Here is an 18,867-nt window from a genome sequence, read left to right on the forward strand (position 1 = left end):
TCATATAGGGATTTGTGCATCCTACTATGATTTCCAGGATTGATCCTTGAGCGGGCGAACTCAGAAATGTTGGTATAGAATATACCATTCCGCCTGCGTCTCTTCCGAGGAGGACTCAATCGTGCTTGGTCTAGCTGATCATCTGTGAATGACTGATATTGAGATGGGTCCAGGTTAACTTTAGGAATCTCTATCATCATGTTGCGAGCTCTCTTTCGGAAATGATCGTCCTGAAAGATTGAAACTTCTTTTGACTGCTCGATTGCTTTCTGACTAGATGATCGCTCTGGCGACTCAAGCTCCTCTATAGTGTATTCCGGGTTTGGATTCCAGTCTACTGCCTTTCGAGAAGGCCCTGCACGGTGTCGGGTGTGGGGTGAATGATCAGCCAATGGAGAGCCAGGGTCACTTTCATACTCCGCTCTGAGTACTACGGTCGGAACCCCTGTGTCCTCTGCGTCCATTGCCTCCAAACTATCATCACCTTCTTCGACGAAAACTCCCAGGATCAGGTACCGTTACCTCCTGTTCCTGAGCAGCTAAATTCACGGGCTCGCTATGTCCTATCCGCACTTGGGCGTTGTAATCCGTAGGAGTAGCAAAAGCCGGTCTTCCATCCACATCTCCTGGCGTCGGAGCAATATGTGGCCATGGGTCCCCACCATCTCCTGGCGCCGGAGAGCTGTCTGGTGGTCCGGGGGACAGTCGGATGAACTTCCCTTCGCTCAGTGTCTCGCCCACTCTCTGCTTTCCACCCCCCAGATGATCACCTTCTTCAGAGTTCTCAGAGTGTGAAGAAGATGATTGATCATCTGAAGTGCGCGCGGTGAATGAGTCTAGGGACGATAGCTGGCCTGCCAATACGGTAAAGGTGTCTGTGTCGTTATCATCGTTTTCGATGAGGGTTCCATCCATATCTACATGATTAGTAATATCCAACAGTCTAGCTGACCGCCTCAGCTGATTCGCGGGCATGGCGTTAACCTGTTGGCTAAAGTAATCCTGTTTATAGGTAAACGTTTCATCAAAAACGACATTCCGAGAGACAATAACCCGATCGAGCGTTGGTATCCAGATGCGGTAGATCCGTGTGCCAGGGATATACCCAACTAAATACCCAACGTGTGCTCGAGGATTCGTCTTATACCATTTTATTAGTGCTCCAGCCTCGCGTTCCTTGTCCAAGGGGTACGCTCGGCATCCATATCTGTAAGTTGAACTCCAGTCAGGCCGAAGATCATCAGTAATCTTGGTAGTGAGCGACGGATCACCTTCTTTCAGGTACGATCGGAACCACTCATCTAACACTTGATTCGGTGACTTGAATGATCTCGCCTTCAGGGGACTAATGTTATAGAGGTAGGTAGCGGCCATTATGGCCTCTGCCCAGAGCTTGGTTGGCAACCCTGCGGATAACCGCATTTTGATTTGCTTGGTTACCAACTCTTGCCCCGCTCGCTCAGCTCCTCCATTAGTCTCGTGAGTATGGCTAGGGGAGAGCTCAAGCTCGATTCCCTCAGTCTCAATCCATTTTTCAAACGCTGTGTAACCCATGATTCCGATGACAGAGGTGTCGTTGTCCTGCTTGATCACCACAATCGAAAGTCCGTACTTCCTGTGAACCCAGGCAAAGTAACTCTGGATGATCAGGAACACCTCATCATGGGTCCTTCTTACCAAGAAGTAGCTAAACAGCTTTCCGCTATACATTTCTTTAATAACCAACAGCCATGTTGCTCCGTTGAGTGCACGAGGGAAGTCGAACAAGTCCCATTGTATCTTATAGAAAGGTCTGGGTGGTTGACGATCACTAGGTGCTCTGGAGATCACCTGTTTTGCGTGTGTACGTGCACAATCAGAGCATTCTTGTCTCAGAGGGCCTTTGATCCTTACTCCTCTCGCAGCAAATACCAAGTGTTCAAGCGCTTCCTTTCCAAGATGTCCCGCTCTCTCGTGCCATAATTCTGCTTGATCCTCCCTTGGGATTGGGGTGTCCCTTGATCGTCTAAAGGATTTGTTGATCTTACGAGAAGCAGTAGGACACATGAGATTACAATTTGAGATTGGAATAGGAGAATAAGAGGAACAAGGCTTCATTTCTAAGAATACGAGGTTGCTGTGTCTAGTACACTGTGCACATACCTCACTCTCCATCATGTCCCCAAAGCGTAGAGTAGCATCGAAACCACTAAACCATAAACCTAGTTTAAACAATCGTGCCTCGGAAACAATATTGACGTGGAAACCAGGAATCAGGGCGACGTCTGTGAGGATCAGATCCTTACCATTAAGAATGCCTCTCATCGTTCTCTGGCCTCTTCCGACAACTTGGTAGGATGCTAGTCCTGAGTCCACCTGATCATCCTCGGAGGATTGATAGTATGATTGGTTATCCAAAAGAGATATATCGTTGACAACATGCAATGCTCCACAGCTATCAAGGAGGGTAGAGTCATAGAATTCAAACTCTGGTCTTGAAGTCGAGTTGGTTGCGAACACCTTCAGCATGGTAACACCTATGAATTTGTCTGGCATTCTGGCAATAGGTGGAGTGGTATCATAAGATGATCCTTTCATCCATCCCTTGCTCCTGAAAGTGCTGTGAAGGTGCTTCCACTCGTTCATGATCCTTTGCCTGATCTCCTTGATCTGATCTGCGGAGAGAGTTGTACTTGGGTGATCAACACATTTCCCGGTCAAAGCAATTTCCACCTTGCTACAATCCTCAGGATCCCATTTGTGAAAGTTGCGCCTTTGTCTATCTTTCTTAGACATGCAAGGACATTTTGCTTTCCCAATGTTCTTGTCAGAGTGGGAACCCTTGGATTGATCTTGTGAAATTCCTTTGGACGGAACAGGTGGTTTGGGCTGCTCGATAGCATAGATTCCTTTTGCCTTAGGTAATGCAGCATCGCGGCTCACAATACCCCCGAATATCGTAGCTACCTGTTGAAGCGTCTGACATTCTTGGCCTAAGTGAATCTTTTCATCGATCTCATCGATTTTGCGTTGAGCCCACGAAGGTGCCATCCTGATCCCAACAGCGTTGAGGAAAGTGCGGGTGGCTAATGGTCCATGAGTGTCTGGAAGTCTGTATGCGGATGCCTTTGAGTAGGCAATGCCCCAATCCCGAAACCATTTGACCGGATCAGTTCGTCCACTGGATGCCTGAGCAATCAGCGCACGGTATTCGGACTGAACGATCATTTCAATGACTTGGTGGGATGGTGCCAGTTTGTTACGGAGCGAGAGGACCACCTTATGAAGTGGCTGAGCCTTTGATCCCTTGTTTGAGAAGGACAGTTCCATGAGATGAGCTGGATCAACGGTTGATTGGATCCATTCATAGACTTGTCGATAGGATTTGTGCTTGTCATCATATGTCATTTTCTCATTACGATATGACCTATCAAGAGCAGTAAACAAGGGGAATTACATCGACGACGGATGTAGGTGCAGGCTCAGATGGTGGCGGAGGAGCAACTGGGTGATCAGTTGATTCCTTCATTTCTGTATCCCCATCTTCGCTTTTCCGTTCAGGGTACTTGGCATGGTATTCAACGAGCTCTGCCTCATAGGCGTGCCGCTTGGCCCTGTCCTGTTCCTGTCGAGTGCTCTCGAGAGTTGGAGGAACAGGTGGAGCTGCGGTCAGCCAATCGATCACTTCGAATGATGATTCTAAGGAGAGAGAGGCTAAAGGATTTGTCTTTGATAGAAGTTCAGGATCAATCTTATCCCAAATATCTTCTAGCTGACATTTAACCCTAAGAGCATCGTACCAGGCTGGCCAATCCGATTGGGTGGTAAGATATACCGACGGATGTGTATGTTGCGTTGACATGATTGATCCGGGTATTTGGACAGTGAAAATTTGGATTTTCAGATATGGATCGTGATATGCCCACTCTTGATCACAAGAGTGGTCTATGGCAAGATAGCTGTATTTAAACGCGAACCGGGCTCATAACTATCGTACAGGACAATAGCATATCACGATGGAGGGGAATGATTGGACAATAATGGTATAAGTATAAGAATGTGTATATCTCCTCATCTACAGTTAGAACTGATCTCTTCTCGTAGAGAAGAGATCGGATTATATACTGGGTGATCTTCGGGTACCGATCACGGGAGCGGTGATCGGTCCTGCGGCCGATCCGGTTATCGTTGTTCCGCTCCGGAGTATTCTATAATGAATACCTGATCATCACATGATCTGATCCACGTGGTCTACAACACCGTTTCCGTCACAATAACTTTGTCATTTTCTGATAAAGTTACAATATTGTCGGAATCTAAATAGTTAATAGTATTAATAAGATTAGGATTTCTCTAACTACAGATAATTATAACAAAGTATATTTTCTTAGTAATCTTAGGTTCAGTTAAAATAATAGTAATGGGAAACAGATTGGGATTCAGATTCTCTTGTTTCAGAATAATACAGCTTTGATATAGGAAGTATTCATTCTTTTCTTTAGGAAGATCTTCTAATCTTTTGATTAGCACATCAGATTTGGTATTTAGTTTTCCGGAATGATAGGTGATTTAGAAATTAAATCGAAATAGAAATTCGGATTAACAAGCTTAATAACAATTCAATAACTTTGTAATAATAAAATACTCCAGATTTCAATAATTAGTAATAACTTGAATTAAGGAGGCGACACCTTTCAGCTTTAAGCATCACTTTTCGAAATAACAAATAATAGCTAACAGTTCTTTATTGTAAATCTTATAATTATATTCAATTACCAAATGTTTTTTTGAGAAAAATGTAATAGGTCTCAGTATTCTTTTATTATTATATTAAGAAAGTATTCTGGTAGATATATAATTGGAGACATTAGTTTCTAAGATGATTTCCTTTTCCTATTAAAGGAAGTTAGGATAAAAGCTTCGATAAATACTTGCTTCAATTAATCGAATGCTTTTTGATAGACAGAGCTTTATAGGAATGGGATATTCTTTTTGATCAAGTCTACCATCAGGCTAATAATCTTTGAGAAATCTCTAATAAATTGTTGATAGAAGTTTGCAAATCCGATGAATACTTGGATATTAGTTATAATAGTAAACGATTTCCAATTCATAATAATTCTGATTTTTTCTGAATCCATTCGAATATCATCCCTTCCTATAATAAGACCTAGAAACTTGATTTCGAATTTCAGGAATTCGCACTTTTCGAATTTAGTGAACAAACCAGCTTTCCATAGTGCTTACAGAATCTTCTGGATATGATAGACGTATTCCTCTTGGGTTCGACTATATATCAGAATGTTATTTAGGTAAGCGGTGCAAAATACATCCAAGTATTCTCATAGGGAATTGTTGATAAACCTTTGAAAAGTTATGGATACTCCTGTCAGCCCGAATAGCATAATTAGAGATTCAAATAGTTCAAATCGGATATAGAATGCGATCAGATATTTCTGCCCTTTTTTTACTTTTATATTGTTAAAGGTAAAGATAATATTAATCTTATTGAAATACTTTATTCCCTTTAGATTATTTAGAGATTCCTTTATTAACAGCAAAAAGTATCGATCCTTAACCGAAAGGTTATTCAGAGCATGGTAATCTATATAAAACCGAAGGCCTCCATCAATCTTCTTGATAAATAAAATAGGGAAAACAGTAAAGAAAAAGCTTAGCCGAATAAACCCTTTTTTAAGATTCTCTTCTAACTATTCTTTCAGAACTTTTAATTCGAAACGGGATATAAAGTATAAAACACCAAAAAGAGAAATAACTTCTTTTTTGAAACAGATCTTATAATTGTATGATTAATAAGGAGATAGCTTCTCTGCATTCTTTAAGGAAAAGACATCTTTTCAATTTCGGAATTTAAATAATAGATCTTTGGGGTTGAATATCTTCTTTTTCTTATTTAGAATATTATCGATTTATTTAATCGATATCTAAAACATTTCATATTTCTAATAGGTATAAGCCAAACAGGCTTTTAAGGAGATTGTGGCTATATCCTTATTCTTTAATCCTTCAGAACAAGTAAGCAAATATACAGATCAAGCTTTTGAAGGAATATTTAGCAAAGCTTTTATGTAGAACAGGCGGGACAGAGTATTACAAAATTCGTAGCAAAACAAACTATTGAATTGGAATAAGTTTGTTACGAAGTCGATATAAGGGTTGTATTTCTTAAACCAAGCTATCCCCAGCATAATAAAATAATAAACTAGTTCGGTTACATACAAAACAATCTTTTTCTCGATATAATTATTAATTCTGAGTTCTACTCGGATATAAAAGATAATTCGATTATCGGGCAGAGTGTTTTTATCGAATTCTATAACTTCGAATACTATAAACAATTAATATATTAATATTTTCTGAAAAGATATTTAACTTTGATTTACAAAAACAATTCCTTTACATCCACTATCGATTATAGCGTATATCAAAAAAATATCTTTTTTCAAAAGCAAAATGACGAATAGAATTATCAGATTTATACAATTATTTAATTTATTTTTCAAAGAAAGATTATAAATAACAATAACAGATAAGTGAAGAATACACAAAGGATTATTCTAATCACAGTTTAGATTAAACATATCCCGTTTTTCGAATTGATTAAGCTAATCGATGAACAGAAAGGAGAACAAAATGGGAAATAGATAGGGATTCGGTTTCTCGGAGAACTATTTGATATAGGGCTGGTTTTTGTAGGGCTGATTATAATAGTGATAATTTGAAGTTGAATAGAATAAATATTGGGGTACAAACAGTCTTGTATTAGGTAGCTAATAGAGCTGCAGTGATAATATTCACTGCGTTCCCATTGTGAACCCAGGTTTCTAGTAGTGTATTCCTTTTTTCCTAAGCTCAGATCTATTAAGTCTCCAGAAATAAACTTCGGGCTAGTAAGTTGTAGAAACGGAATAGTGATTATTCTCCGGGATAAAGTTTTGAAAGCGATAGGATAAATATAATAAACTTGTTATTGGTATTGATAAAATCGGTTATCAAATTATTATAAATGATTAGTATATTAACGAAATTTATGGGTTGGAGTGGGGTTATACAATAGCATATCTTATAGTTCGTAAAAGATTCCTTGAAAAAGAAGTAAGGTTAAAACATTATCAGATATCTTTTCTTCTAAAACGAGTTTTTGGAATTCCATAAAGAAGGTACTAAAATCGAGATGTTTTTGTTTCAATATATATAGTTTATTCTGTGCGTTTTGTATTCGATCAGGATTCCCAAAAGCGTTTTCGAGATATTCGAGGAGTGTGGTATAATCAGTGAACTGAGGAATTCCATGGGAGATCTTAGGTAGTATAAGCTTGTATGTTTTTCTAGTAAGTCTTTTAGTAGTATAAGTTAAGCGGGTAGAAGTTGTTGGGAATCTATCATTATTCGCATTCAATTTTCTATATATCTGTTGAACGAATCTATACAGGTCGGAGCGGGTGCTATCAAATTCTTTCGGATTGGGGATGTGCTTACTCAATCGAGTGGTCGGAGTAGGTATAGTGGGTTTGGGGATAGAGTTAGCGGGAGTTTTGGGAGATACAGTTTCCAAACAAGCAGATATAGTAAATATGAATTCAGTAAGGCGATTGAGTAGATAGGCATTTTGAATAGCAATCTATTTATATAAAACGACTTGAATATATTCACAAACTAGGGATTCGGAAATTTCGTATTCAAACAATCTATTAGTTTTCTTCAACTCGGTATAATATACAAATGCCAATTAAAGGTATTGATATTAAATCTGGGGATTCTTTGATACAGAAACACTAAATTCTGAGGAGTCCCTAGACCAACCAGGTGAATGTGGAGTAGTTATTACAAAAACGATATTTTAATAGATAGAAGCTATATAATATTACAGAGACAGGCGGGTGGGATAGGGTTCTAATAATTTTATCCTAATCTAGCAAAGTTATACTAATTCGGGTAATAAATTCAGATTGAAAATTAAAACATAGTTCAAAAAGCTACAATACAGAATCTTCTGAATTGAAGATATACGGAATTTTTACAGCGAGCTAGTTTGATCGGGCCCTAGTTTGCTTGCACTCCGGTGCGAGCGTTCCTTTCAGTCCTTTCCGATAGGACCAGCATATCATGTGAGCTCACACCGTGACAATAGTAGGGTCAATCTGATTACTAAAAAAGCCATTTGGATTATTAGTTTCAATATTGTAATATCGCAATTTCGACTATTCAATAACAACTTCTATTCAGTTCTTCTAAACAAACCCTAGGAAATTCAACTTCACAATACTAGCTGCCTAGAGTACTATAACCCCTTTATCTGTAATAGAGCCCCAAGATACTCGATATATAATAAACTAAATACTAAGCATAAGAATATATTTGTATATCAGCAATATATTAAAATAGCTTAATACACTAATTATTATAAGCCCTTCTATACTAGCTATTCCAACTACCCAGCTATTCCTAGGGTTTATACTAAACGACAGATTGTTCTAATTGTAAAGAAATTGATTACAATCAGAGCTGTTGGCAGAAAAAACTATAAGACGCTGTATAAAGCAGATATAGATAAAGTAGATCATATTCTTGAATCACTTTTGCCTCTTAAAATAATAATTACAAAAACCCCAATCACTCCAGGGGCAAGGATCATAGTATATAAAAATGAACACCTCAGCAAATACCCATACAGACTTAGTACAAATCTACTAATCGCATTAATCATATTACACATACGCTCAGCTCATAGCCAAAACCAGCGGAATCTCAATATAAAAGCCTTAGTAGAAAAAGTCTTCATTCCAATAGATCTGGAGATAAACAATACAAAGATCTTTATAACGATAGATACTGTATCTAAATCCTCTTTATAAGTAGTATAATCAATAAGCATACTTAAAGAAATAAAGATCTCACTATTGCTTAGGCAAATGTAGATTAGGGATATGCGAATCATATTACATTATTACAGCTAGCAGCTGAAGCTTAGCTGGATGTGATCTGTTTACAGAAGCCAAAACTATACTGGAATTCAACCACACAAAATCATAATGTATATGATTAATATCAGCTAATTAATAACTAAAACCTTTAGGGAGACTTAAAGGAGAATAAACAAGGCCCTCGGATTATAATATATATATAAAAAGATATGTACTTGAAAGTAGAGCAAATAGATTGACTCGAAAATAGAGATTTACTCTGAATACAAGTCAATGGATACTCAATCCTGAATATCTATAGAGCTCTATACACTTTGAATATTATTAATTATATCACACACTTGATCCCAAATGAGTATATAATTATAGAAGGGGACTTTAATGCAAAACACAAACTGTGAGAACCAAGAGTAATCACAGCTAATCAAGAAACACAGCTCGCAACATAGATAAACAAGTAGGGCATGGAGTTTATAGATACTTCAGGTATATCTATCCATATAAAAGGGTATATACTAAACCTAATCTTTTTCAATATACTATTTGCTTATACAGAGGTACTGGAAAAACTCCACTATGGATCTGATTATACTACTCAGATTATTAATCTAGCGAATCACAGAATAATAAAGTGGGATTAGTATTATTACTGAATAAAGAAAACAGATCTGCTGAGATTAAATGAATTAATGACCAATTAGCTAGCCCATCTCAATAATATAGATATTCAGATTATAATCAAGATCAAGATCTATATTAATGAGCTTACAAAAGCGTTAAACAAATTGATTCAAATAGTTAGTAAAATCAATTGAAAGGTAGGAAAAGCTTTGTTATAGTGGATAGATGAGTATAGAGAAGCTTATCAAGTATATATAAAAATATAAAAGAAAACGGATTTGAAAAGAAAGATTTATATTATACATTTTTTACAAAAAGTAGTGCAACAAGCTAAGAGATTCTATTAGGCTATACATCTAGATAGAATCAAGAATAATAAAGAACTCTATTAAATTATAAAATAATATAAATTGATCCCCGAAAGTAATGCGAAATCCCTTTCCCTAATAATCGGTAAGCAGGAAATCTGCAATACAAGAAAGAAAGCGGACATTCTATTTATAGCAATTCTAGATCGATTTAAAGCGAATAATAATCTTTTAAACAATTCATTATGTAATTAAACACACAAAAAAACCTTCCTCTAAAAAAGAACAATCTTGGCTAAAGAAATAGAAAAGCATGTTATAAAAACCTTGTGTATTGTATTAAAAGTAAATCAAATTACTATACACCTTCTTAAGGTATACTAACTAAATGTCAAATTATTAATTCAGGAGATATTTGTATTATATCTAGTTCTAAATTATTACCCAGAAGAATAAAAGCTAATAGAAATAGTAATGATTCTTAAGATAAATAAGAAAAACAAAATATCATTACAATTGTAATAATCAATAGCCCTGATCTTTTATATCGGAAAAGGTCTTGAATAATATATAGCCAGCCAAATATCTTGAACAGCTCTAAGACATAAAGTAATCAGCTTACAACATTACAAAGCGCTTCTTAGAAAATCAGAAATAGATCTAGTAACTACCTTTACTTACAATACAAAACTCGCATTAACAACTAATAATATAATTTCGATTATTATTATAAATATATAGAGAGCTTTTGATACTCTTTTGAAATATCAACTCTTAAGCCGAATAATCAAATAAGGATGGCTAACTTCGCTGCTCAAGTTGATAGACTTATTCCTTATAAATAGAAAAGTCAGAATAAAACTCGAAAACATTATAACTGAGAAGTATCTAATAGTATACAATATCCCTTAAAGATTTCTACTATTATTTATATTCTATATACTCTATCTTACTAAGCTTCTTAATCAAGATATAAAATTCCGTTTCGGCTATATAAATGATATTACGATCTATCATTCTTTTAAGCATTTCTTTATAAATACTAAAATTCTGTAATGACAAGTACGGCAGATCATCAAATAGGGTAAGGAAAATAGAATCCTATTCACTCCTAAAAAGTTTGAATTACTTTATATTACCAGATAATATAATACCATTAATCCATTATTAGTAATAAATTCAGATCTAATAATTACTTTAATACCAATTACAATGAGTGAAAACGCTCAGCCTATTTTAAGATGGCTGGATATCTTCTTTAATCGCCGGCTCTCATTCTTATAACACATCAAAATACGTATAGCAAAAGCTATGAAAGTAGCCTTGTATATCAGATTGATTGCCTACACTATATATAGGCCATCAGCTTCCTCTCTAAGAAAAGCAGTGATTATCTACATTCTCCTAGTAGCATTATTCGGCACGGAAGTATAATATGCTGGTAAATATAAGCCTAGTCTAGACTAAAGCGATTCAAGTATAAGTACAGGTATAAAAGGTCATCTCCATTGTATCAATAGAATAATCAATACTGCTATAAGAGGAGCGATCCCAATATACAAAACTATACCAATCGTAGCTTTTATCAAAAAAGCGGGCCTGCTATCAGAAATAGTCACGCTAGAATATGCTAAGCTGCAATTCGCATTTTGATTAAAAACAATCAACAATCAATATTTACTAATAAATCATTTAAAGCTAATAATACAAAAACGCAAATGAGAAGCAAATATAATAAAAGAGCCTCTTACAAGAATCCAGCAGCTCAGCCATCTCATCCCAAAAACACAATACTCGAAACTATTCCGCCCGTATTTTTTGAATAATTACAAAACAAATCCAATAGAAGGATTAACCAAAAAAGAAGTAGCTTAAGCCTTTAAAGAATAATAACAATAATTCCTATCCAAAGATTATACAATCTTCTCTAATGGATCAGAACAAATTATTAATCGCAAATATTATGTTGGCTATGGATATGTAATATATTATAATAACACTCAAATAGCCTCCGGATTTAAGTAGATTCGAAGCAATTCATATATATTTGATGTAGAAGCAATAAAAGTATAATATGGATTGGAGTATTTAATCATTATGCTTGAAGATCTCTTAAATAGCCGGATCTGAATATATATTGATAGTATATCGGTTATTTAAAGTATACACAGAAATACATTATTCATAACACAATGGGCCTTCTATAAATATTATAAAATAATAAAACAATTCGATATCAGAATAAAGTAATCACCTAAACATATAAAGATCGAAAACAATAAGGAAGCAAATCGCTTAGCAAATATAAGCACAATTAAACCTATGAACCAGGCAATCAACAAGCTACCAACAATCAATAGGGTCCGAACAATTATCCATCAAAAACACCTATATACAGAATCTACCTGATAGAAAGAGATAAACTCCTTTCTCTCTATTAGCTACAAAAAATGATCTCCTAGATATAATATAAAGGAGTCAAAGGAATTAATTCTATCAAGAGCAATCTTATATTGATTAATAGCTATAAAAACAGGTCACAACAATTACGCCGCTTATTATTAGCGATTTGGTTATCAAAATAATAAGCTGGATTACTTATATAACAGCGATAAGAAACCATATTACTTTTTTAAATATATTATAAACAATCTAAAGCGTTCAGACTGATTCTTTACCCCTATAGAAATGTAATCTAACAAGTAGGCAATTATATATATCAAGAAACTCTTATATATATCTAACAAGCTTATTTAGTTGATTACTAACTCAGAATTCTATACTCAAATCTATTCTAATTATTAAAAAACCCTTAGAAAACAATAATCTTTTAATAAAGCTTACTGCCTATCCCTTATAAACTTATTACTCAACTAATCACTCGAATATACTATATCCTAAAAACCACAAATCCAATATATAATACAAGAGCCCTGTTGCTTGGCTAAACAAATAGCAATCCATTCTTGCTTTTTCTTCTTTATTATAAGGATCGAAGTCTACAATGAGCCTATCCATTTGAGAACTAAGTTCTGCCTCAATAACAATCCGGATCAAACATTCCCTTCTAGAAATAAAAACGGATTATATTTGCAAAAAAGCGAATACCCTCTGGTATTAAAATTAAATTGCTAAATTCGGTTGTAATGATTACACCGCTCAAATAGTTCCTTATCTTAGCACGTCTAAATACCCTTAGGGAGGTCCAAAACAGATGTTAATTAATATAAATAAATAAATAAAATAAATTTGAACTGAATTCGTAGATTTGTTTCATAGCTCTTTCTAGAGATTTGATGTTCTTTTTCTATGTAGAAGAATTAGCAATTAAAACGATATTATTAATATAAGAAAGGAATTTTATCGAATTGAATGAAAAAAGGTCTCTAATGTATATAAGGAAAAGGATTAGAGAGATTGGACTGCCTTGTAATATTCCAGTCGAAATTGGTTTGAAAGATTCGGTTTGATTATTAAAAGATAGTTTTAGTTGTCTTTGTTGAAGAAATGAGGCTATCCAGGCTGCTGGTCCGAAAAGCAGCAGTGGAAAGTGGAACGAACAGGAATGGTTTCCCTTGATTTTGAAGTCTTCCACGTATCTGGAGGTTTGACCTTTGTCGTTGGGCCCATTGGAAGCTGTTGACTGGATCCCCGTTGATATACTTGGGAAAGTCGTTTACGAACTTGTAACATCTTCCAATCACGATACACTGGAGTCGGATTCAACAATCGAATCCTTTTCTGGATCACCCGGAGTCTACCATCTCGTGAACCCTAAGCGAACAACATATTCAGATGCTATTCTTCCTCGACTACAATCGATTCTAGATCTTCCCACTATACCCTTCGAAGATTGGGTGCAGCGTCTATTTGATAGTGCAGCGAATATGCAGGATATAAATATAAATGATAATCCAGCAGTGAAATACTTGGGTTCTATGAGGGTCTAGTCGAAAAAAAAGAAGGAAGGTAGGTCACAGGTCTGGCTTGATACGGAGAAGGCCGTCGAGGGAAGCGCAACCGTGAAGAGTATGGATCCGATCGACGGAAATTGTGTAAATAACTGGATGAGACAATGTGGATACGTTTGCGATGAGCATGGAGAATAGAATGAGGTTATTTCTCTCGAAGAAAGTGTAGATATCGAACAAGTACGTTTTTTCATTAAGATAACGACCGAATGAATTCATTGATGAAAAATGAATTGCTATTCGCCAGGCGAGAATAATATTTGTGACTCATACAAAAACTGAATTGATAAACTTTGTTCGAACAGATTCGATGTCAAAGTGAAGTCAATTTTTCAAATCCACTCAGTTTCTACAATGAATAAGTATTCAAAAGTCTTTTGTTGAACCGTGGTTTAGATTATTGACCACATTAGATCTGTAGTCATAAGATTTCAAAATACTCATACTATTTCCATCCACAACCTAAGAAAATATGGACATTTTAAGGACAGTGGGTAATTGTCTTCCTATATACCATATTTCTAATTACGAGAAAAAAATGTTCAAATAAACTATCTTTACCCCATTATACTCCTGCGGCGCAATCAGTACTATTATCTCATGAAAACACTCTCATTTAAGAATCGAAGAAGAAGAAGAAGAAGAAGAAGAAAAGCCACGCTTCGTGGCACGCCATGATTGAAAAAAGAAAATACAAGCGCCCATCATCTACCACCTTAATATCTTCGACGACGCAATCCCGAATCAATCTCATCAACTTCCCCTCCAGCACTAGTATACGCATTCCACGCATCGCAAGTTTCCTTCACCACCTGTGGAATCATACCTCTCTGATCTCTCCCTTCCGCCACCAAATCCGGTCTCTCAAAAATATTAACCAAAAGCCCCGCACTAACATGCGTACTCGTATGACAATGGAATGGCCAAACTCCAGGATTATCCGCGAAGAATTCTACCACTAGGAAGCTGGGATCGGATGGCGAACCAGGTCTCATAAGTGCTGTGTCGCGTCGAACGGGATTAGATGGGTTTGTGATGGTACCGTCCCAAGTTCCCTTTCCTTCGGCGAGGACGAAGAAATCGTGCCCGTGAAGATGCATAGGGTGAGGAGTATCCCAGATATTGGTGACGTGGATGCGGATAGAAGGATGACTGGAAAAGTTGTAGATATTCCAATCGTGAGGAAGGGTTGAAATAGGAGTTCCTTGGCTGGCAAGGAGGAGGAGAGGCGAGCTAGGTTGGTTAGTCATTGTATGAAGAGGTGTGTGAGAACGTAAAGCTTACTTGTAGTCAGCTCGGAAGGTCGAATTATTCACAGTGAAGAGGGCACTGCCAGATCCATTCACACCAACATTGATCTCCATGTCCTGTGTAATAGACGGGTTCTCGGGTGGGCTTATTTCGGTGTAGGGAATGGTTAAATGTAACGGGTCCTGTGATTTGTGTCAGCATGTTCAGTCATCAGCACGGGGTGAGAGGTCTGACATTGGCACAATCATTACTATCCCATGACACGCCTGTTGTTGTCGGCGCAAGTGTTGAATTCGCATTGTCATAATAAATTGCCGCTAAACCATGAGGATTCGTGCAAGTCAGAAGCATGCATGCAACATCTAGATCAGATCGCATCCAGACAGCATCGGTCGATTCTCCCGTTGCATGAACCAAGACATCAGCTCTTTGTCCAATACCAAGAGTTACCACGTTAGTCGTATAAGGAACGATTGGAACATAATCGACTGTCGTAACCTGAAGTTGGTGTCCATCAATTGAGAATTTTTGTGTACCTGCACTCCCAGAGTTGATGAGTCGGAGACGATGTATCTTGCCTTTGGTAAACTTAAATTTGGAGAGCCCCGCATCCGGTGTACAAGTTCCACCCAAGGTAGAATTGCAATTCAATGACCCTTTTCCATTAATTAGGTTATTGTCAACGTGTGGGAATATTGGACCATTCGGAACTTTTGTCGCGACGCCTACAACCATGCTACGATATGATTGATGAAGATAGTCAGACTATAAAACATCAGCGCGAAAACAAAATTGAAAAGCAAAATAACTAACCAGCATGACAGGACCAAGATCAATATCATAATCCACGTGATTGGGACTTTGAGATTTTAGTAAGCGACTTAAAATTTTGATGATGGTTCTCTTACCCATAAATCACCAATGGCCCAAAAAGGCCATCATTGTACTGAGCGCTAAAATGAGAATGATACCAGCTGGTTCCAAAAGACTCGGCTCGAAACTCGTATGTGAAACTACTTCCAGGGGCAATGGGACATTGGGAGACAGAGGGTACACCATCCGCCCAAGGAGTCAGCTTCTGCGGTTGACCATGCCAATGAAGACTCAGCCCTTCTTTTCCATTATCAGTAATATTGTTTGTGACTCTGACGCTAATCGTGTCTCCCCAATTTGCTTCGATGAGTGGTCCAGGGAATTGATCATTAATTAAGATAACACTTTTCTGATACCCATCTGGTGCTTTGATAGATCTGGATACTGTGAGATCATAGTGCCGAGTCTTTCCAGTGTTGGGTGGTAGGTGTGGTCCTGGCTTGGCGTTTCCCCAAGGGTGTCCGTAATATGACTTTTAACATGTTAGCTGGAGACCAACTTATGTGCTTGACGCCAAGTGAACATACACCACCATCTTTTAGAAATGGAGGAAGTGTGGAGGCGTTCAAACACCCATATGTAGATAGCCCTACAATAGAAGTCAGTAAGTTCAGTTGTAGTAGCTATAGATCACTGACCATTAGTAGAATATTGAGATAACGAAGCATGTAACGAAGCCGCTCTAGTAAGTAGTCCCTTCATCCATGCCATTTTGGAGTGTAACAACGATGATAAACAAATGCTGTGTAACGATTAACCTGTGGCTGTCCAACGAAGTGAAATGATGAAGGGGAGAGAGAGAATTTATAACAGAACGGTAGTCTCGAAGTGTCATAGATATTATAGGAAATCTGGAGGTTGAGAATTCAGCTCGGCGTTGGACCTGAGCCCGTTGGAGGGTCAAAAAGGGAATAATTTCAAATAAAATTAAGAATGGACAACTTGGCTATGGCTATGGCTTCGAATTCGTGTTCGATGTACCGTAGATATGTGTCTCTCCTCCACTGATTTGAAGTCAAAAAATAGTAAACAATATCGACAAGATTGCGTTGAGCAAACCAATGTAGTTGAGAATAGAGTTGCTATTCTCAGATACTACATGGTAGCCTGGGCGAAAGATTCAAAAGCCGGAAAGCCATTAAAGCCACGCTGTAGATCATGCAAGGCTGACTGAGTCTTGACAAAGTCACGGCATTTCTAATTTCATTATATTACTGCTTTTCGTTGGCACATTTCGACGGTTTCACAGCCGCTTTTGTGAAACATTTCCAATTACAACTTTGAAACTATTTTCCTACCAACCCAGTTCCAATACCTTGGAATATTGAAGTCCCCGATGATGAGAATATTGTCATTCAATTGTTGGTGGCGGTAGCAAACTGAGTCTGTTTGCGTTTTCGGGAGTCAAACGACCCAATGAATGTTTCAACTCGGTGCGTAGCTGAGTGATTGAAAGAACACTCAAAAATCCTCAAATATGATTGTGGAAAATAATTAGTCGTGCAGAAATGGAGTTACATCCCGGAATCTTGGCTTCGGGCTTTAAGGACATCTCTATACTCAAATTTGTTGCTATCGCAACTATGCGAGATCCAAAATTGTTGAGATTCATCTCCATTAAAGGTTGGCTGGGCGATTAAGATTCGTCCGCATGGGATTTTCTTCTGGGATTTGCCTGCATGTTTACACATGCTTTCCCGTCGTGTTGTCCCACGTCGGCAGGGTATGGATTCAAAAGGTGTAGAGTTTGTACAACCTCGAATACCCAAATTGCAGCAAATCATTGGCGTACAGCTGGTCACTATCAGCTGATTTAATGTTCGTATCTTTCTGGTGTTCCATTGGCATGATAGTGTATTCACACACAACGTCTCTCTGGATGTGGGTGGTAAGCAGAAAACAGATATTCTGTGAGGTTGTGATATTTCGGTTGTTGGACCGTCTCCGTATATGCAAACCCTCTCGTGATCCTTGCGTAGATCGTTTTCTCAACAGGGCCAGGTATTACCAACAGTCCGGATATACAATATACTTCAAACTCAAAGATTCCATCGTTCGACTCCCAACATGCGAACACCAGTTGCAAACCCATTTTGAATTCCAAGCTTTTACGATGATCACATGACCATGTAGTAGTGTGGCAGATGTTGCACGGATATCCGGGGAAGGAGTTTAGTTCGAGCTAATAGTCACAGTAATAGGTTGGTAAGGCTAATGTTTCATCTCAACCAATAATAGAAATTGACTCGTCCGCAACCGTAGACCTTTCATCCCGACGCTGCAAAGCAATATTCCAAAGTTGTCGTATACTCACAGCTGATTTCCAAAAATTATTGATAACCTATTCTTACCACCCTTCCAATAATACACTATATCAATCCTCAGTCTATATCGTAAGATCTTACATTAGATGTTGGAGGCGGTTCGCAATTGTAAACGTCATAGAAACCCAGCTGATTTTCAATATTTCTGATGCACAGCCTATCACTTTCTTCAGCCCTGTATGGAAATTCCACTCTTCGAATAGAGATCAAAAATAGCTACATCTTGGCCTCTAAGTCTGGGATAAAGGTCTGGAAGGGTGAATCTTATTCTTCTGAGATAAATGATGGCTATATCGGCGAGCTTAGCAACTTTCTAACACACAGCAAGAGATGATTGTCAATACAAACATTGTTTTATGGGGTGCAACATAAAATCGAAACGCGAATGCTCTTACTTAATGACAAGAAAATTTCTCAATCCAAGAAATTGTGGATGGTTGAAGACAATCGAACGTGACAGCTTGGGCAGAGCGTGATCCTCAGTCGACACACCCTACTAGCCAAAATATTACTTTACATCTCGGTATGGAGATCTAAATGGAGATCTAAATTGGCCATTGCAGAATAAAAAACGTAAGATATGAATGATGTCGAC

At 37.5% G+C, this 18,867-nt stretch overlaps 1 protein-coding gene across 1 annotated transcript; it reads right to left on the bottom strand.

Moving 5' to 3' along the window:
* Positions 1-14,540: 14,540 nt before the first annotated feature.
* EAF02_002415 (uncharacterized protein) lies at positions 14,541-16,659 on the bottom strand (the record flags this gene model as incomplete). Its single annotated transcript, XM_038898463.1, has 7 exons — positions 14,541-15,057; positions 15,109-15,257; positions 15,310-15,840; positions 15,889-15,934; positions 15,984-16,420; positions 16,476-16,537; positions 16,587-16,659. The coding sequence occupies 7 exons, from the start codon at positions 16,657-16,659 to the stop codon at positions 14,541-14,543; spliced, it is 1,815 nt and encodes a 604-aa protein (XP_038762155.1).
* Between the last annotated feature and the right edge of the window lie 2,208 nt (positions 16,660-18,867).

Source organism: Botrytis sinoallii (genome assembly GCF_014898435.1).
Source record: "Botrytis sinoallii strain Bc 23 chromosome Unknown BSIN_003, whole genome shotgun sequence".
Taxonomy (NCBI): domain Eukaryota; kingdom Fungi; phylum Ascomycota; class Leotiomycetes; order Helotiales; family Sclerotiniaceae; genus Botrytis; species Botrytis sinoallii.